The sequence below is a fragment of the Anguilla anguilla genome, chromosome 2 (assembly GCF_013347855.1).
Source record: "Anguilla anguilla isolate fAngAng1 chromosome 2, fAngAng1.pri, whole genome shotgun sequence".
Classification (NCBI taxonomy): Eukaryota; Metazoa; Chordata; class Actinopteri; order Anguilliformes; family Anguillidae; genus Anguilla; species Anguilla anguilla.
Genome location: NC_049202.1, coordinates 31,092,258 through 31,114,600, shown reverse-complemented (window position 1 = coordinate 31,114,600; position 22,343 = coordinate 31,092,258). Strand labels below are relative to the sequence as shown.

Sequence of the window (22,343 nt, the reverse complement as noted above, 5' to 3'; positions counted from 1 at the left end):
TACCTTTAGCAAAGGTATACCCTTCACCCTCTAGTGGACCTGGTAGTGGAAATGTACAATTCAGCTGTCCAGTTACTGTAGCAATGTGAGTAAGTGACATTTCAAAATGGTACTTTTGGCAAAGAAAACTGATACATTTTACTTACTTTAAAGGAGGCAATTTTACCTCAAGGTAATATTTGGAGTACTTGTGTTGACTTTTTCCCCAAGACTGTGGGAACCCTGTTTAAATTGAACATATGAGAAATATATTTACGCATTCAAGTAGGCACATCGATATGTACGCACAATAATGTGGCACTGTGGTAGTTTAAAAACTACATCTTTATTTGCAGTTTTGTACAGTCCTGTCCAACATCAGAATTGGCAAAATCCACAGCAAGTGGGAAACTGTACAATACACTAATGCTACAAACAAAATTAAAATTTGACATGTTTGACTCAGGAAAAAATGGAATCTTATTTTGAAGTAATGTTTTGGGCTCAAGGCAACCAACAATATAAAGATGCTTCAAAAAAGTACCAAAATATGTATTCAAAAATACCTCATATAAACCTTATTGAACAAAGCAAAGGAAGGGGACATCCACTGCAGAGATAAACCAACATGAGTTACTTTCCGTTAGGTCAGGTTAGGTTGCTTGGCTTATTGTAGTTATATTGGCTAAACTAATTTTACTTCAAAGTTGACAGAATTGAGATGCTTCCACACAGCCAAATGTAGCAGGGTTTATGATGTTCTGCCTAACTCCAAGGCTCCTCCAATGAAAGAGATGGAGCAAATGTAACCAACACATTACAATATGTAAGCTTATCAAGAACAGATAGTGGATTCTCACCATGCTGAAGGCCCTGCACTCAATCTAAAGCTAAATGTATTTTTAGAATTTGTCAACAGCAGTCTAAACAGAACTGACAAGGGAAGACTTGTTTTGAACTCCCTGATGGGTATTAAGACCAACATGACACTGCTTTCAAATGCATACACATTGAACATAAAAAAGCATCTTTTTCCATTCGTAAATTTAAAAAGTATGAATGTACTTACAAGGTGTTCAAATAATAGACAAATCTTACATTACTCCACAATTACTTCGGGTGGGAAACTTCAGACTAAAATGGATAGGCATGTAAAATATACACATATATACACAATGTGTGGGTAAATGACGAATGTGTGGTACATTAAAGAAAAAATCAATTTGATGTGCATTATACATCAGATACTTTCACCCATGCTTGACAGGAGGTCCTGACACTTGGTATTCTTAAGACCCAAATCCCATCCAAAATTCCTGGACATATGGTAAAATAAGCCTACTTATGCACAGGTACAACATCTTTGACCTGATGTATGTTTGCCTGGGTAGCATCATCATTGTGAAGACCTGTTGCTCTTGTACATATTTGTCCATGCAAAATGTCATTTAATCATTGCAAAATTCCCACTAATTTTGAACACAGGTCTTGTGGATATCAAAAGGTTGAACTAACATCATCCTGCATGATGTTGTTAGTTCAATTTTGCATAAGATTTGGATCCACAGCTTACCACACTCCAGAATAATCATGGATGTTATAGAGTATAGAGAAATTATAGATAAGAAACCAGTTCCTTTCGGATGCACAGACTACTTCAGATTTTACTTTTGTCCAATCAACAGCACTACAGACTAGTTGGGAAGAAAACACTTGAAGCATTCAGCGGATAGTTATTAAAAAACGGGCAATTTACATGTTCTCAAATTAAACATACTAATAGAAATCCCATGGTGCTCATGTTCTTCATGGGTTGAATGTCCCAGTTGGGGGGGGGGGGGGGGGAAAGACCAGTTTTGATTGGTTTCCTACAAAGCAATGGCCTTTAGACTGGCCGTTTCTATTCAGATTTAGACTTCTTGCTGTCGTTCCCATTCTTCTCCAAACAACTCTGGTCAGGCTTTCGCTTCTTGCAGCCTTCCATCTGGGTGCTGCAGGGGTGTGGGGAGAAAGTGATGATGATGCAGGTCATGTTGTCGCAGCCTGTTCCATCCCCCGATGTGTCTGGCGCCAGGCAGTGGTCAAGAAGCTGGGGAGGTTGTACATGGCCATTTAGAGTGTTTAAGGTGCTTATAAAATATTTTACATTAGCCGGCCATAAAATACCCGATTCATTATGACTCCTTACATTAAACACTGTTAAATCCAGAACACCATACTGAAACGTTATCTGCCGCATGTGTAATATATGTCCTGTTATACAGGACATATATTACACGTGGCAGATAACGTTTTAAAAAAAGAAAAAACCAGGTAATGAGCTATATTATGAAATAAAATTTCTTTTTTTATTTTTTTTTTTACTTTCCTTCCCAAATTGGTGTCAAGTTATTGGTACTCCCTGTTTTCAGTACTTCCCGCATCCACCCTCTACAAGTATAAAAGCGTGGAGGTGAAAGCATTTGATTTCTCACACAAAATTGTTTTACACCAATTCACTTGAGTTCCGATAAATATAAATATTTTTGCCATTCAAATTTATGTCATTCATAATTTTATTATGACACTTGTAACAGAAGCGGGATGAAATGGGCCTAAGCTACAAATGTGTTGGCATTCTGATTTTTAAAAATTAACGCCACACACAGGCTAATAATATAATGTATAAGAGTGATTTTTGTTTTACTTACTCGTGTTATGCAAGCTACACTGGCTTGGGCAGAAATACATTTCTGGGCAGGCCTGAGAATAAGTGGGTAGGCCGATGAAAGTTTTTTTTCAGAACACGTTTTCCACATGTCCCGCTTGGAGCCATCATATGACACTACTGTATTCATAACGGCAATGCAGTCATCGTCTAAACTAGTCCAAGTCTACCACCTTATGGTGGACTAAATACACATCAAGGAGAGCACAGCCTTCATATAAACCCAAATCAACAATGTAACACTAAAATAACGTGTCCCCGCTCGTGACTGGCACAACTTATCCCTAATTAAGAGGAAATAACGGAATTAAAATCAAATGGCTGAGATGTACACAACAAAGCACGTCACCACACAGTAAACTTGAACGAGTATTTTCCATGCCCTAAGTCACAAGTATAGCACATGGAGATACTAATATTTCTATTTATAAATGCAGTCCATTTAATATCCCACATTATGTACAATGAGAATACAACAAAATACTATTCCACCACCAGAAAAATGTTGGTGATGTTTTTGCTTCGCAATAAATTGGTGCAAACATAACGTATTAATTTATTCATACTTAATGATAACGCTGTGAAATTGATAAAAAGGGTAACTTATTTTTTCAAGAATAAATAAACATTCCACAAGCCAAACACCTATCCAAACAGTTTGACAGAATGTGGTTCTGTGACAGTCACCACAGATCCATGAATACGGCCATGACAAGCATATCTCATTTCCAAAAGGGTGTTCAGTAAGACTGAAGAAATTCAGGTTTTGTCCGTAACCAAAGAATGTGGATGTTATTCTCTTCCTGAACAAAAACAAAGATGCTAGTTGTGGACATGGTGACATTTTGTGTTTGTTTTTGAAAAAGTGACTACGTCAGAAAACTTTTGTCACGTCCGCTGAATTTATGTTTGCTCATAAACATAACAAAAAGTTTATTTGTTTTTGCTGAAGGAGTTTCATGCCTGCCAATCACGGTTTGATTTATCCTCCAGGCAGTTAACAGGTTCTATCCTTTTGTTCAAATAACACTGTTTTACATGGCAGTAGTTTTCACCGCACTGAAACATTCTATGACCTGAACTTGGAGTGATCGCTGACTTACTAGAATTAAAATTGTACGGCTTATTCTCACCACCATGCAACTCCAAAAGCTAACAGAACATGGCTTCCATTCTCAGTTAATTATAATGATTAAACACCAGATTACTTGGTTCAGTGACTTTAGTTTACACAATAAAGAACTGTCAACCATCAATTGCACAAGGCTGTTCTCTCAGCACAAGCAATGAACCTCGGCTAGTGATGGTCAATCTACATTTGAAGTCAATATGTGTGTTCTAATATTTAAAAATAAGTTTTACATGGCAGTAGCTTTCACCGCATTTAAAAATAAAGTTCCTGCGATGTGAACTTTGAGAGATCGTTGACTTTATTACTATATTTAAAATTGGCTTAGCCTAGCACTACCATGCAACTTGAACACAATATGGATTAACTGAATAAGTTATTTTAAGGATATTTCTTCTAGTTTTTAGGTGCACATTTAGTCGTGACTAGTCTAATACTAAACAATTGCATTTGTTTCTGATAGCTACGGAACTCCTCCAGCAAAAACAAAGCCATTTGGTTTCTCCTCGAGTCAGTTTCATGATATAATTTTACATGCTGGCAATAATAATTAATAATTCTTTAACAGAACAGGTTATTATTATTTTAAGGAGATTTCTTGTAGTTTCACGTATTTAGTTATCCTGAGTAAGGCTTTGGAGCTCCCCACTGGCACAAACGAAAACTACAGGATGTGATAGACGTATCTAAATACAGAATGTTGAATACATAGGCTATACAGTTTTCAATTTAAATAAAAATATTTGTATTTAATCAATATTTTTGTTCTGATTTATTGATTTCTCAATTTCTTATCCTAGCCCAACATAACTAAGCCACCTATGAATGCTTACACTACAGTATGTGAAATACCTGCATTAGAGAATAGTGCAAACCTCTTGAAAGACACTCAACTTCATTGTGAGTGGTATGAATTCTAACAAAGCAGGCTCCTACAAGCCACTACGTTAAAACTCCCCAGGGTGCCCCTATTGTCTACATTTGTTAGCCCCCCAATACAAATATGGCGAGTACTATTAGCAAAGGCTAACACTTGTCTCGTGACCAATGCGAATATAACAATATTAAAAAAATGACACCGTAAATAATTAAAATGTTACAAGCAGTAATAGGTACATCTTCGCCCTTGTTTGTATGTATCCTTGCTAGACTTAATGCTTCCTCATCCTCTTCTGAAGCACTCTCCAAGTCAGTACAGCAAGAATCTGCTTTAACCATGCTGAAGATATTTGGATGGGATGGACCAATTACAGACAGGGGGAGGTCTGCAAATGTGCAAACTGCTTGCAAACAGTTTGCCCTGAGGACATGCACACACGGTGACATTCAAACTCAAAACACCGCCTCTTTTTGTTCATCTCCTACAAAAGGGGTAGTTTCGAACCAAAAGTTCAACTTCGTTTGGAGTATACTGGCGCCTAAAAGATCCACCAGAATAACTCACTGTAGATATGAAGTTCATTTCAACTTAAGTGTCCATAAGTGTAAAACACTGAACAAGCTGTGGCTCTCCAAAACCACACTGATGATTTCATGGCACCCCGGACGGAGCTTACCTCCTCCACGATGGAGGACAGTGGTCTGACTTCACCGTTCTCATCTGCCTTTATCCTCTTGCTGACAAAGTCTACAACTTCCTGGCTGCTCATGACATTCCTGTGGAGTAAAACTGTTAGTGGTGTGGCTGGAGGGGATGGGGTGTGGACACAAGCACTTCAAAAAGCCTGACACACTGCCTTAAAACTCTAACCAAATTTTGAGGTGCTCTGTGACGTACCAGATTCCATCACAGGCAATGACCATAAAGTCATGATCTTCATTGAGAGTTAGTACTTTGACATCCGGCATAGCCGAGATCATTTGCTCTTCTGGCGGGAGGGCCTTGTTCCGTTTGTAAAAGTGGTCACCTGGAACAGAAAAGTGTCACAGTTTAGTATTCCGCCCCCTCCTTGCTTAGCTAAGAACTCAATAAAACTCACTGTACAAAGATTTTAAGGATTTGTGGTAAGAGTAATTTGGGTGCATTCTGGCAATTCTGTTCCTCTCAATCTGAAGATCCTCAAAATATGAACAGCATTCCACCTTGGTTCATCACATTTCCAGGTGAAATGTGGAGTGGGCACTTTACCGATAGCTCTGGAGAGGTTGAGTCCTCCATTAACACGGCCATCCATTGTAACCTTCCCACCGGCGTTCTTTATCCGGGCCAACTCCAGCTCATCCTCTGGCTTGTGGTCATAGGACATGTCCACGGCTTTGCCTCGCTCAGAGACCACACAGCGCGAGTCCCCTGAATTGGCCACAATCAGCTGCTTGGCTCGAATCAATGCCACTACTGCCGTGGTCCCACTGTCAGACCCAGGCTGAGGAACAAGGAGGAAAATGAGCTTTGAATGAAAAGAGGTAACTGAGCCATGAAATCTATGAATTTAATCGCAAGTGAGATAGATGCATGAATTTGCTAGGTAGGGACATTCCCTTATCCAAAGGTTAGGTTAGTATGAGTAAATGAGAGACAGTCTATTCTAGCAACAGCTGAGCAGTTCACCACAGATGGTATGATAACTTTAAAAAAAAAAAAAAGAAGGTATTTTATGTATAATTCTAGAAAGATCTAGGATGATCTTTCAACACAACATTGCTCCCAGGATTATACATTACCATTCATCTTTGCATTAATAAGTTTCAAAGGAAAATAAGCTAAATTAATACATTTTGGCTATTTAAAGTATACCCTGATAAGGTAGTTCTACATCTTAATTTTGGAAGCCCACAAACTTTACCGATCAAATGAAGCATTACAAAATGAAGTCACCATCTTAATGAACAGACTCAAGGTAACTTTTCAGAGTTTAAGATTCTATGTCCTTACTCTCTTGGATTGGAGTGTTTTGCAAAGGGCGATCCACAAATCTTACTTCAGGAAAGGAAAGAACAAGGTAAATGCAAAAGCAACCAGAACTAAAAAATCAGTCTTGGATTATCACCTCCTCTTTTCCATCCATTCCAGGAAGGCACATCTCATCCTCGGCATCACTGTCTTCTTCCTCATCTTCATCCTCATCTTCCTCTTCTCCACTGCTGTAATCACCCTCTTCTTCTTCACTGCAGTCCTGAAACACATTAGTATAATCAGTACTCCAGTACTTACTTCAGATTAAACTGTGAGCTTGGACATTAGGAAAATACGTAAAGGTTTACCAAATTTCTATATTATGTAGCTTGATATTTTAGTAATCAAATGGCTGTACTGAAATTGCATTTTACCACTTCATGGTTCACATCTGTGACAACTGTTCATAACCAAGTTGAACGCAACTCCACATCATACCTCCTCCTCACTGTCTTCCTCTTCCTCCTCCTCCTCCCCTTCTTCTGATTCGTCACTGTCCTCAAAGAATTTGGACTTGCTGCCCCACTGGGGCTGAGCAGCAGAGGAGGAGCAGGAAGGGCCAGCATCGCCCGTTCCCCCTGCCTCCAACTCGCCCTTGGGCTTCTCCGCAGTGCTGGATCCTGACCCACTGTCCCCCGAGCTCCTGCACGCCCGGGCCTTCAAGCCACCTGCACTGGCACTGTCAGGTTTCAACTTCCCGTCGTCGTCCAGACTCGAGCTCCCACACTGAGTCTCTCCATTAATGTCTTTGTCAGAGTGGGGTTTCTCCTTTTCCTCAGACTCTCCTGACTGCTTCTTGGCTGCAGGACAGGGCTTTTTGCCATTTTTGACAGAGTTCAAGTTCTGTCCATAGCGGATCAACAGGTCTTCAATTGTCATGGTAGCCTCTTCGTGCAAGAGTGCAGCTTCCTCATTGTCCACTGGAAAAAACCAGGAAGTATTTTGAGTCCCACAAAACATAATGTAATATGGAAACGATCAATTCTGTATTAAAACAATGGTAGTCCTCCATCAAAATCTTACAAATGTTAAAATATCAGCAAAAGAGGAAATGCATAACATTTGTGGCCCAATATTTTATAGTCTGAATTGAGCAATCTAGGCACGCCGGCATGCCGGCCACTAGAGACATTGCGCGAACGGGTTAAAGACAACAAAGTAAAAGTACTGGAGTGGCCATTGCAAAGCCCTGGCCTGAATCCCATAGATAATTTGTGGACTGAAATGAAAAGGCGTATCTGAGCATGGAGGGTCACAAACCTGACTGCGTTACACCAGTTCTGTCAGGATGAATGGGCAAAGTATTGTGAGAAGCTTGTGGAAGGCTAACCCAAGCGTTTGATTCAAGATAAGCAATTAAAAAGCAATGCCACCAAATACTAAGAAAGTGTATGTAACTTTTGACCCACTGAAATTCTGATATGGTACATAAAAGCTGAAATAAATCTGTCTCATAAGCCGCGTTTCCACCGCAGGAACTTTACCCCGGAACTAGGAACCTTTTGAGGAACTCAGTGCGTTCGACCGCAGGAACCAGGGTCTAAATTAAGTTCCGGGGACTTTATTTTACCCCCAAAAAAGTCTCTGCTCGGGGAGTAGTACTTTCCAAAAGTACCGGAACTTTCAGGGTGGGGTGCAAGCGCTGAAAATTTCTGATTGGTCGACTACTCGCAGTGTTTTATTTCAACCGCCATTTTTAAAAATCTGCAGCCGCAAACCAATTTATTTTCATAATAACTTGAAATCAAACTTGTATGTTATGTGGCGCAGTAACCTACTTTTGGTTATAGCCTGCCAACGTCTTGGAATTATAACATGTGTGCTCTTCTGTTCTTGTCTTGCTTTAGTATTCGTTTTATAAAATAACAAAAATTGTTTGTGCTGGGACAGCATATTACGTACCAGAAGATCCAAACGTTTTAATTCGGTTGCTGAATATTTCTTCCGGATTTTCTTTGTTAGCCCGTTGTAATTGACTCAAAACGTTTGATACAGTTATCTGAGGTATGCGGTTGTTCTGCATAATTTACATTGGTGATACAGTAAAAGCAAACTGGAAATCACCTTCCGCACTTTTTGTCAGGGTAAAATAACAGGTTCATTCTAGTAATCGTCCCTTTTGCTTTTTCAGACTGCCATCATTTTACTCTGCCATTCTTCAATTCCACAAAAAGACCAGGAAGACTATGGACTAATTTATGGTGCATGGTTCGCATCTGGAGGGGGCACACTTCGCTGCTCGGCTAGTAGTAACTTTGAAGGAAAGCAAATGGTGGCTGTACCACTGCTAATTTAAATTTTCACGCAAGTCCGAGTTTTCGTTCTATTCTTGTCATTTTGCGATTAGCCTATATGGAATTGATGATGAGAAAGTAATCAATTCAACAGCAAATTGTTTACGACGTGTGCATGTTTTCTGCTGTTGTTGCCAGTTATTTGTGGAATGTGAATGCATTCTGTCGCCTCGGATGTCAAGACATGAAAGTGAATATTCGCATAAAAACATAATTAATGTGTTAGAGAGGATATATAAAACAGTTACAATCTGACTATTGGCCTGTTATATCCTATTTGTTGCATAACAACGGTCCAAGTCCAACTACCAATGACAGTTTTGCTTGACAACGGCAAATATGCCCAAACGGCCGCGGAAGAATATTTCAATTCCAGGTGATTAAATCGATAAAAATCAATAAATACAGAAGTAACCATATATAGTCATTGTTGGTAACCTGTTGTATATAAGTAGAATAAACCCCTCCGGGCTGTCCCAGTTATTAGAACATAATGTAGGCTACTTCGGTGGTAGTATGGGGTTACAGAAGAAATCATAGGACAGATGGACCGACGACAACGTCGCTTTTCATACGTCAGTGGGCTAATTTGCCTAATCTTCGCGGGACTTTAGACCGCAGTGGAAACGCAGACAACAATGGGCTGAAGGAACCTTTTAGTTCCTTGAAAAGTAGTTCCTGGGACTAAAAGTTCCGGGTACTTTTGGTGGAAACGCGGCTTTAGCTATTATTTGGAAATTACCTCTCATGGTAATAATGTAGATATCCTAATCGACTTAACACAGGAAATGTATAATAACATGAAATGTGTGGAGTTGTGAAAAACTGAGTTTGAATGTTTCTAGCCTAGGTGTATGTAAACTTTTGGCCTCAACTGTATTTATGTATGTGTGCCACAATGTTTCTGCATTATTTTTCAATGTGAATTCTGTGTTTCTTAAGGGGCAAATTCCTATGCTTTAGAATGGTCAAAAAGCAATTTATTTATTTCTGGAGAGGTTTTGGATAGGTTTGTGCACCCCTAGATATCTTTTTCACTGATGAAAATATAGTAATTCCCACTTGGAAATGATGCAAAAGTGAGTTTCATTAATCAAAAGTTTATTTGTAGTGAAATATACTATTATATTATGATCTACAGCAGGGGTGGCCAACCCTGGTCCTGGGGAGCCGCAGGGTCTGCTGGTTTTTGTTTTCACCTTGAATACAACAACCACTTAGACAAAAGAAACCAGGTGAGGTGAGTTAACTGTGTAATCAACTGCTTTAATTGATCAATTAAGCGCTGAGTAAAAACAAAAGCCAGCAGACCCTGCGGCTCTCCAGGACCAGGGTTGGCCACCCCTGATCTACAGCAACGCATAATTTGGATAAATTTGGACACTAAGGGACACCAGGGTACACTGCTTTTTGCTTCATAGATCTTCAGTATTTCCATATATCACACTTGTGGATCATGAAGTTTATGATCCAGGACATGTAGTTTTACCTGTTTTATATTTGTGATGTGCGTATTTAATTTCAAACAAAAGGAAAACTTCATTTTTGTATTATAAAAGATAAATACATGCACGGAACTTTATTTCTACCAAAATTATGAATATAATCTAATCAAGTGTTGCAAATGATACAAGTGATTTGCTTCATCTAAGTTATTTTCCAAGTCTCTGTGATGCCCACATCTGGAGTTATAAAGCCTTAAGCCGGGCACCCACCGCACGCGTATCGACCGTGAGCGTATTACGCGCGTAACTGAAGCGTAGTTTTTCGCTTCTGTTCTATTTTTTCAGCTTGTCACGCGTCACGATGGCCTGTTTATACACAGAAATATGCTCTGAAATGCTAGGTATACACGCTCTGATTTACATTTCATCCTTATATTACTGGGGGTGTGTCCCTAGTTCCCTCTTGCAGTAGTGGAGAACAAGATAAAACCAGATAAACACCAGATATTTTATAAGCAGCTAAAAAATACAAGCCTTTTCGTTTTTCTATTGTCCTGGCAGGAAAAGAAAAATTAAAACTGGAACCTGGGAAAAAGGCAAACTTAGTTTCGCTATCTTATTTTGCGGAGGGGGTGGGGTAAATTTAAAAATACACCACAGAAAGACGTGGCCTATTGAATGATGTAGAAGTGAATGCACCGAGCAGCGGTTTGTTAGCTCGAGTGTTGGAAGGTAGTTTTTAACCAACCATTGCTCAGCCTATTTGATTTTCCGATGTCTTCGTTCGCCGTGCTTTCAAAAAGGGCTTGTTAATAAAATCAGATAATCCACAGTGGTTTAAAAAATCAGATTTAGTGGTCTTGCCGATGAAAATGCACCTATTTTATAAATGAAGTTGTAAGCAAGCCTTTATTGCACTTGTACTTCAAAGCTTCCGGTGTTCATGACGTTGTGGTGTTCATATCCCTTCAAGTTTAAACTGTTACGCTATCTTTTTGACGATTAACTGATTTTTACTAAATATGATCATATAAATGTTTTGACGTGAATAACAAGACGACACGGGAATTCCCAATGGTTGATTATGGATTATTTATTATTATTATTATTATTATTATGATCATTACATATTCTTCAAGTTGGCACGCTTGTTAACCAAGCAAATAAATTAATGCAGTTTGAGACTGATTATTATGTAGGCTACGTTGCGATTTAAACTTATGGTAATTCTTTAAAGCGTTTACTTTCTCACGTATTTACATGTGTTAAAAAATATTACCATATTAACAGACTGAAAAAGGTCTCTCACCAAGTATTCACTTACCCATAATCAACAGTCGTGAACAAACGTGAAATACACGATGTAATCCCACTGCAGACTGCGAGAGCCACTAGGAATATAGAGCTTTAAGCAAGCCTTTGCGCGACACAAACGGAACCAGTGGAGAGACGCTACGCGCCGCGCTGCTTCGCCGTGCTGCTTCGCCGTGCTGCTTACGTCGCTTACGCTACGCGTGCAGTGGGTGCCCGGCGTTAGGCTGCATTCACACCAGAGGCGCTTTAACAGCTGGGGGCGCCTTTTTACTCATCATTTTGAAGCGTTTTTTTTTTTCCTTTCTCGCTCGCTTTTTGGTGCACCAGGCACTTCGTGTTAATTCGCCCTGGGTGCCTCGCTGTTTTTAGGCTTCAGAGGGATGAAAAGGATCCTCCGAGAAAAAAAAAAAAAAAACACCCGATGTCACTTTCATTCTTTTCTCTGCTGTCCAATTGCATGAAAAGTAGTGAGTCCCGCGTTTTCAAGCCAATATAGCGGAGACTAAGAGAACTCTCTCTAAATGAGAGATTTGGCATCTGCGCAAAGGGGTTAATAGCCGCATACTCTGGGTGGACAGTCAAAAACAATTATTTCAGAATGAAGAAAATAATAAATAAACAATAATAATACTTCTACAACTAATAATAATAATCTCACCATCATCTTCATCAGCCACTTTGTCCTTTACCTCTTCCTCCTGTGGTCGTCCTGCAATTTGGGACAGCTCTTTGATAACTTCCTCTACTGTCATACGGCTGTCAATTGCCAAGAATGCATCTTCCAAAGCCTAAAACACAAGAACATTACTGAGGCCACTGTACAGATAGACAGCAGTCCCCCAAGGATGTGTGTGTGGTCCCTTCTTTGTCTTCTGCCCCTTTTCCACCAAGGCATTTTGAGGGCCGGTTCGGAGCCAGTGCCTAATCGCGAAGCAGTTCTTCCATTTTCGACAGCAAAAGAACCGGCTCTCGGCCGGGAAAACTGTTTCCAAAGCGGCACCACCTCTCAGCTGGTCTAGAACCAAGAACCGCTTACGCCAGGGGCTGGGGGGGGGGGGGGGGGGGATTATAGTGACCAACTGAGACCAACTAAAACTTTAGCCGCGTTTCCACCGCAGGAACTATACCCCGGAACTAGGAACCTTTTGAGGAACTCAGTGCGTTTCCACCGCAGGAACTAGGGTCTAAATTTAGTTCTGGGGGCTTTGTTTTACCCCCCAAAACGTTCCTGCTCGGGGGGTAGTACTTTCCGAAAGTACAGGAACCTTTTGGGTGGAGCTTGCAGCGCTGAACATTTCTGATTGGTCGAGTACTCGTAGCATTTGTGTTGTATTTATTTTCCGCCATTACCCGCCATGTTTGAAAATATGCAGCGGCAAACCAATTTATTTTCATAATAACTTCAAATCAAACTTGTATGTTATGCGGCGCAGTAGCCTACTTTTGGTTGTAGCCTGTCAACGTCTTGGAATTATAACGTGTGCTCTTCTGTTCTTTTCTTGCTTTAGTATTCGTTTTATAAAATGCTAAGCATTCGTGTTGGGACAGCATATTACGTAGGCTACCAAAACATTCAAACGGATTAATTCGGTTGCTGAATATTTTCTTCCGGATTTTCTTTGTTAGCCCGTTGTAATTGACTCAAAACGTTTGATACAGTTATGTGAGGTATGCGGTAGTTCTGCATAATTAACATTGGTGATACAGTACAAGCAAACTGGAAATCACCTTCCGCACTTTTTATCCGGGTAAAATAACAGGTTAATTCTAGTAATCTTCCCTTTAGCTTTTTCAGACTGCCGTAATTTTACTCAATTTTACTGCCATTTTTCAATTCCACGAAAAGACCAGGAAGACTATGGACTCATTTATGGTGCATGGTTCGCATCTGGAGGGCACACTTCGCTGCTCGGCTAGCAGTAACTCCGAAGGAAAGCAAACGGTGGCTGTACCACTACTCATTTACATTTTCACGCAAGTCCGAGTTTTCGTTCTATTCTTGTCATTTTGCGATTAGCCTATATGGAATTGACGACGAGAAAGTAATAAAACAGCAAATTGTTTACAACGTGTGCATGTTTTCTGCTGTTAATGAATGTGTTTGAGAGGATATATGAAAATCAATAAATACAAAAGTAACCATATATAGTCATTGTTGGTAACCCGTTGTATACAAGTGGAATAAACCCCTCCGGGCTGTCCCGGTTATTAGAAAATAATGTAGGCTACTTCGGTGGTAGTATGGGGTTACAGAAGAAATCATATGACAGATGGACCGACGACAACGTCAGTGGGCTAATTTGCCTAATCTTCGCGGTACTTTAGACCCCGGTGGAAACGCAGACAACCATTGGCTGAAGGAACCTTTTAGTTCCTGGTAAAGTAGTTCCTGGGACTGAAAGTTCCCGGTAATTTTGGTGGAAACGCGGCTTTTGTGACCGCCAGGTAGAGTGAGACCACCTTCGTTCGACAAACAGGAAAACGTAAACTGATTTGCAACTATATATGAAATAGGCGAAATATCGGTAACAACCTGTACCTAGTTATGTAGGAAAACATGTCCTTGTTATCCTCCAGTGATTATTTTTTCAGTACTTTCGCAATTTTTTTCTGTGCTGGCAAATACGTCTGAGGTGGTCCAGAGCTATAGCTTTTGGTTGCTAAGCGGACGTATATCGACCTCCCCATATATAAATGAATGGAACTTTACATTAATTTGCTAGCATACAGTTTAAGTGTCCTGTCTTGCGATGTGGTCGCTATCAGTACGTGTAGGAATCTGATATTCACTGCTGTAACCCAAGTCGCAGGATGCAAAATAGCCGTTAGGAAAGCAGTTTGAAATTATGAAGCAACGTCTGTGCCATTGGATTTAATGGGTCGCGATGAGATAATTCCGAGCGTGTTGCTTGTCTTAAAGTTGATATAGTAAATAAGAGGTCTCTTCAGTTTTTTCGCGATTCTGAATTTTCGGAATTCAACAACTTAAACAAAATGCCGCATTTTTCCCAACGCTGCATAATTCCTAAAAAGGCAAATTATTTTTACGAATTATGCAGCGTTGGGGAAAACGCGGCATTTTGATGTTGTGTTGAATTCCGAAAATTCCGAATCGCGAAAAACTGGAGGGACTAAGGCTGTAATAATATAACAATTTACATTTAGACAACTTATTATGTGTATTTTTACAGGACATACATTTTAATAGGTAGCAATGTTGCTGGGAAAGCGGAGACGTATACAGACGTATATAGTGACGTAATGATGTGGCTCTCTAACCTGTGGAAAAGCAAACCGGTTCTTAGAAGGTTCGCAAGTTGAACCAACTGCAAACCGGCACTAGCACCAGCCCAGAACCAGAACTAGGTTCGCCTTGGTGGAAGAGAGGCATTCGTTCACAAAAAATCCCTCACTTCGGTTATTTATTCGAGTGTGTACCCTTATTACTATGCCGAATATATCAGTAGTTTCAGGTACTTTCCTCCTTCTGAAAAACAAATATGGCACTGCCGTGGGACCTTCTCAGCTGTGGTCCCTTCATCTTCTACCAAGTTATCTATTTCCACTCATCTAAATAAAGAAAAAAAAAAATACAAAAGGAGGGCAGACTGTCCAGCCACTCTCCTTACAAAAACCAGCAGTGATGCTGTACAAGCAGTCTTTCTCTCACTGTGAATATATCATGAGTGAACAGAAGTAGATTCTTCCCCAATTAGATTCAATTTATCTTCTCCAGCCATATTCTGCACGTTCATGCTTTCTCCCCCTAGAACTACCCAGGACTATCTGAACTATAGACATATATTTATTAATGGTGCTTTGTTTTAGGTAATCCCCTTTAGTGTGGAAATCATTACTACACTACAGCACCAGTTTCGTAACAATGAATGCCAAAATGCATGCTGTATTTTCATTTTGTTCAAATGAACTTGTAATAAAATAAATCACCAATGTAAAAATTGCTTTTTCTTCTCACTGGTCTTTTTGAAGTTTGCATTGCATTAGAGGATTCCTGTATCTATGCTGTTTTTATCTACCCTTAGTCGTGCTAACGTTCGGCCACAATGTACAAGCGCATGTGCTTAAATAATCAATTAAACCCAAGGTCTAGAGTTAAAAAGTTGTCAGCATGAAGACATGGGTCATGCTTCAAAATAATGCCATGTTTCCAGAACAGTGACATTTAGGGACTAAAAGAAAAAGAAGCATCTCTCCAGGTTTCCCCTGACTATAGATTTAAAAGCTCATTTTATTGCTGAAATATCCACATTAGGTCAGATCTGTGTCACTTGATACAACATGACATCCAAAATAAGCCAGTTATACAAGGACATAGCCAGTCCATCTCACCATACTGGTCCTTTACCTTACCTTTTGCAGTTTGCCATCTTTGTATGCCATCTGTTCTTTTATGATTCCAGGCAGGTATTTGGAACAGTATAATGCAACTTCCTCACCTTGGAAGGACAAAACAAGAATTCATAATATACTCAGAATTAAACTAACATTACTTGTATTCAATCACACCATGACACTCCTGCATTGTAAGCCATTTAGAGCCTAAATGTCTTAAAATATTTACCAATATAATAAAAAATGAGATGACATTCATTTACCCACTGTCAGAAAAATAGCAGCATGTGGCCACTTCCAAGCCACTGGGCACCCCCAATCAAACTGCATGTTTTGTTGAATCTCTTGTCAACAACCTCAGCCGGGTACAAACTTAAATGCGATGCATAAATATAAGTAAGGAGGGAAAGAATAAAAGGCAGCATATTTTAAGTGTATACCAATTACAGTAACAGGTCACATGTGAGAATATGAATGAATGGGGGGCGACATAGCTCAGGAGGTAAGAGCGGTTGTCTGGCAGTCGGAGGGTTGCTGGTTCGATCCCCGCTCTGGGCGTGTCGAAGAGTCCCTGAGCAAGACACCTAACCCCTAACTGCTCTGGTGAATGAGAGGCATCAATTGTAAAGCGCTTTGGATAAAAGCGCTATATAAATGCAGTCCATTTACCATTTGAATCAGTGCATCTATATAGCACTTTTCCAAATGCTCACAGTGCACACAGATGCGTGGGAACTCACCTCACCCACCACTAACGTGTAGCACCCACCTGGGTGAACAATTAGCCTGTGGCAACCGATAGATAGCAAATAAATAGCTAAACAAAAGAATACATTCAATCAATACAGAAAATTTGATCTGTAATATCACTTTTGCAACATGGCATACATAATGGAATTGTTACAAAGCAACAAAAGTTACCGAGATCAAAATAACAGGATTACAGACCATATGTTGGAGTTTCAACATCACACCTGAATGATGTTTCTGCAAAATGGATTGAAATTTTTTTTTGAATTCTTATAAAATCTTTTCTCTGTTCTTGTTCCCTCAACTCTTCTCCACCTTCCTTTTCTCGTTTCCTTGTGTGTGTTAAAGTAAAGGAAAGGAAGCAAAGTAAGGAAACCAAGGATAATAAAGTAAGGGTAGGATTTTGCCATCAACTTTTGCATAGAAACCAGAGGAAACAAAACCAAAGCTCTCCAACAATAATGGAGTCATCATATTAGTAACAACAAATAAATGAAAGCAAGCGGTAACTGATGAATACCTTTTGGCGACATTCCTTATGCATGACCCTTGAACTTTACCAGCAACAAATACATTTTGTGGTGAAACATCTAGTCCAATCAGAGCTGCCCCTTTCTTAACACTAGTTTGCCCACAAACAGGAATGTCTTGTGGGAACATATATCTGATAATCTTACCATATTGAACACAAAATGTATTCCGCCTTCCCAGAGGATTCATTATTGGGAGTATACGACCCGGTCAAGGTCAGACCGTAACAGTAAAAGGAAATGGGTAATGGAATTGCCTGTTGCAGACCAAGAAGGAACTCCGGTGCCTAACTACCTATCCAAAACTAGCTAATGTCTGGAAAATCTTCAAAAGCTTGGTGGGTAAGGGGCAGCTATAAACACTAATATTTGGGAGACTGATTCTGCTGAGACAAAGAGTCCAAATAGCATACCCCCAGGGAAGATTTAGAATTTCACCCAGAGCCATCTTCAAAAACAAAGGAAAAACAACAAAACAAGATAAAGCAGTGTCCCAATGGAAGGACTTGTAATCCAGCTGGGAACACTAGGTAGCTGGAATCACTATCTGGCAAACTGCGCCATTTATGAAAACGAGAGTACAGTTTGAACTGAGCAAAACAAAGTAAAATGTACAAAATCCAATGGGCAGGCAAACTATAAGGGCTAAGGCAAGAATCACAAGAGTCGAATTGAACAAGACACTTGTCAAACACAAAAATTAAATCTGCAAACTAACTAGAAGGGCTAAACAAGAATCAAAGTTGAACAACATAAGGTCAAACATGTAAAATAAATGAAGTAATCCCAATTCACAAGCAGAGAGCAAATCCGAAGAGCGAGTCACCCACAGTGAATGGCAAACCACGCCTTTTCAAACAGAGTGACCAGAGACTGAAACGGCCAATCTGACGACGAACCAAAAGAAAATTAAAAACACACAGCATAGACTGTTTCAAATTATGGTGAAATTATAAAATTATAACATTTTGAACAGTTATCTTCTTCCCCAGCATTAATGGCGCTACTATGTGAAACTAAAAGAGCACCAGTGCATTACTAGACGCAATGTCATGACCTATACTTGTGCCATATTACAAGACTACCAGTTAGACAACAAAGGGGAGCGTGAAAACAAACATGCCTTTTTAGCAAATGTTACCGTTTCTAACAGTTCCTATCCAAAACAGGCATCACTGATCGAGCTTGAGCCATCTGTCATGAATTCACTGCTTTCTGGCGATGACTCGCACTGTTAATGCAAAGAAGTCTAGTGTTTACAGAATGCATTTCTACTGGCAGCTGCACAAACTGGAGAGCATTACAGGAGAGGGGAAAAAAGAAAAAAATAAATAAAACAGCAACAAGGTTGTGACCTAATTTCTGTCAAAAATAAAGTGGCCATCTAATAAGTACACATCAAGAACCATCAGGATTATTCAACTTCTTAACCAACACATTCTGATTGGTGATGCTTCTCTCTGGTTTATGAAAACTGATCGCATGAGCATCCCACCACCATTTTATTATCTCTGAAGGAAACCTTTTAAATCATTCCAACAGCCAATGGCCACAATGAACTATGGTCTGACCGTCGACTAGTTGATGTCTGAAAAGGGCAATTACTGTTTCTTTTTTTTTTTTTAAACTGGTTGATGTAGGATACCGCCAATAAAAACACGCCACTACTCGAATCAGTGCATATCACAAGATTAAAACATTGAAAAAATACAAAATAAGAATTGCTATTTTTTTTCCATAATGATCATTTGCTTCTTTGCTCACTACATAGGTTAGCACATGACCCAGTCTTCAATGAAGTGGCAAGTTATAGTCACGTAGGACTCAGTAGTTGGTGCCGTCCATATGGTTATCACAACATTATCAGAATTGATTAGAATGGTACAGAGAGGCAGCCGTTTCACTCCATTCAATTCAAGCTGTGATCGGTTTTTGCACATCAGTACATCGCACAGTAGTAATTTGGGCTCCACAAATGTCGGTAGGTCCCAAAACCCTTCACGGCTACCACGCTTGCGGGGAGCATGTATTTCATTGCCATTTTAGCAATTAAATCTGTTGTGGTTTCACTTGTCACACTGACGAGGTCTCACTACAAAGTTGGATGCTTGTTTGCTGTGATCCTTGGCCTCAGATGTTTAGTCCTTCGGTGAGTTAACGTCATAGATGTTGACGCGTGACATGCAAATTTGGCAGCACATATTTTGAACAGAACGGTGTGTTCATTAAGCTTCTAAAAATCATTCCATACGTCACTCTTTTGCAAGCTGATCATCTTTTCAATGGATGGTAAGTGAATGACGAACAAGCCCCGTCCACCCCTTCAATTACCCGGTTAGAGCAATAGCGTAGGTAACATCCATCCATTATCTATACCTGTTTATACCTGGTCAGGGTTGTGGGGGGTGCTGAGGCCCAGGTAACATTTGGTGATATTTCATTTTTAATGGTTTGAGAATTGTAAAGAAATAACACAAATTATTTTTTTGACTGACATTTGACATGCATGACTGACAATCGATGATTCAACAAACTGTTCACATCCCTATAATGTACAGACGTGTCGACTTTGAGTACCACTAGCACCACACATGTATAGACTGATTTTAATATCACAACAAGTGGCAGTAAGCATGTCAATGTACATCACAGGACCTGGGTTCTTCATGCCTAGCATGTGATTTGTCATAATCAGACACTTTTCTTGTCAAGTAGAGTATTGCATTCTGGGTGCACACATTATCGCCTGGGTGCATACATTAAACAAGATAATAAAAAACCTTACAGTCCTCAAAACATTATTGAGGACTGTAAGGTTTATACATCTTGCCCCAAATTGGAACAAACTCACCTGGTTAGTGCACATAGGAGACTTATGTTTTTAACTCAGGTTGATGAAATGTATTTTCCAATTTAGCCAAATGTGGACAAACACCATTATAAAAGAGTCAACAGAAATAATACTACCTCCGTGTCCATCGTAAACAGCAAACATGGCTGTTTCATCATCCAGTTCTGGAATGCAGTTGTGAGCATCCTGTAAATAAGAATGAAAAGAAGTCGTGCATGCCAGTGAGGAAAACGAGTACAAATAAACTTAATATTTCAAAAACCTGAAAAATAAACATCTGTGCCAGAAGAGATTTTGATGAGGCTATGTCTTGTGTTTTCAGTCAGTACAGTCACTGAACATTTGCAATGGTGGTGACCAAGAGCAAGCAAGTTTGCTGTACCTGATCCGCCTTCATATTCTACGACACAAAACCGCTTGCAATAAAAAAAAAAAGTTTGCTACCAGGCAAATCAGCTTCGTAATTTCGCGGTTTTCTCCCAGTCGGGAAAACGCCACTACTTGGCCGACCAACTGATTCGCGTTCACGTGCTTTATGGTTCGAACAGCTAAAAGAAATATGAAAGTGATTGATTATGTGCCTTGTGTGGCTGCGCGTCAGTTCCACCCGAGCTGTTTACCTCCTAGGATAGCAATGGAGTAGCTAGCTATATCAAGCAAACTTTGGCCATTTCCGGGGGTTACGAATACAAATATCACAGGAAACTGAATACTGCAGTTTTGAAGTTATCAAAGAATGTCTGTATGTTTACAATTTTTAGCTGTGGTTCACTCGTGACTTTACTGTTTGAAATTTCACACAGCTCATACAGGACTTCGTGTTTTGTTCGACCATGTTGGCAAGAGCGATTACGTCACAAATCGGGCAATTCCTGTTGCATCTAGAATCCCGATTTCCTCAATTTGACCACCCGACACAATAAGGTGTTCATGTGGTGCTTTAAGGTGGGAAACTCGTGTAGATAGTATTATTATTACTAATATTAGCCATTTATTAGCATGTAAATCCGACACCACTTTAAATTAGTCGCAGCTCATATTTAGGTTCTGTAATGAAAATTAATTGGCTAAATGGGTGACGTGATATACTGCAGTTTTCAAAGTGATGATCCAGATTTACGTAAGCAGCACATGCTGAAGCATTACCTGTGGTCGGGGGAAATGGGTATTCAAACCTAGCGTTCTATTTTCTGAGTAGCAAGCTTTTAAACCAGCTGTCTAAATTATATTAGCAGACGTTAGCCAGTGTTCAACTAGCTGGCTGGTCATCTCACTAGATAATAACCGCAGCTAACATTAGCTAGCATAGGACATCATTTTAATTCAACCAACGTTAGCGTTAACTTCAAACAGACCCAGTAAAGATCCCCTTCCCCAACTACCGTCACCGTCTTGAATGTAACATTAGCTAGATGGCTAGCTTCTTCACTAACGTTCATTTACCACCACGAGATAACACTATCCAGGCCACACATGGTCATTTAGAATATGAACATAATCGTTGACATTTGTCCGAAACTTGAGTGGCTAAAAGAGTTTGCTAGCTAACTGCCATTACAGTCCGAACCATTCTTACCTCCATGGAAACGCGCCAGCCTTGCATGGCTGCATACCCGTAGCTCATATTTTTGCTGCCTCCGTCCTCTACAGATTTAACGGTGTTGGGCTGCGACAAGTAAGCCCCCATGATGGAAAAATGCTGCTAACCAGGGATCCTTGGAAACACGGGATGCTGCCAGAATTTACCGATAGAAAAAAGTTATCAGATAGCTTATCAGTTAAAATGTCTACGACCTTTAATTCATTGAAATCAATTCTAGTCGTTGCACTTTTAATCTTACAATTAATTACAGGTGGAGTTAGCTTGATTGCAAGCCAACTGATTTGTCTCTGTAGGTAAATGTTACAGTCGCGTTGCCTGATAGACTGGAGAATGAATCTAAAGAGTAAAGAACGTGTTGTATTTACTGCTTAAAATATCGCGGAAACTAAAGAATAATGTCAGCACGTGTAGTCCAAACCATAATCAACAACCTCCGAAAAGCGAACGAGAGGAGACATAAAGGAAGCGGAAGCGGCTTTAAGGGGAGAAATGCGC

At 39.9% G+C, this 22,343-nt stretch overlaps 1 protein-coding gene across 2 annotated transcripts; it reads right to left on the bottom strand.

The window, feature by feature from the left end:
• Positions 1 to 306: 306 nt before the first annotated feature.
• ppm1g (protein phosphatase, Mg2+/Mn2+ dependent, 1G) lies at positions 307 to 22,289 on the bottom strand. Of its 2 annotated transcripts, XM_035404128.1 has the most exons (11): positions 22,087 to 22,289; positions 21,822 to 21,977; positions 20,362 to 20,431; positions 16,133 to 16,218; positions 12,420 to 12,549; positions 7,147 to 7,628; positions 6,803 to 6,928; positions 5,944 to 6,178; positions 5,593 to 5,722; positions 5,372 to 5,471; positions 307 to 2,068 (listed from the first exon to the last, which is right to left on the bottom strand). In XM_035404128.1, exons 2-11 carry the CDS (start codon positions 21,930 to 21,932, stop codon positions 1,880 to 1,882), a joined length of 1,659 nt encoding a protein of 552 aa, XP_035260019.1. In that variant the 5' UTR covers positions 21,933 to 21,977; positions 22,087 to 22,289; the 3' UTR covers positions 307 to 1,879. The 2 variants fall into 2 exon arrangements, with proteins under 2 accessions (XP_035260019.1, XP_035260018.1); XM_035404127.1 differs by having other exon boundaries at positions 21,822 to 22,289.
• Positions 22,290 to 22,343: the final 54 nt, after the last annotated feature.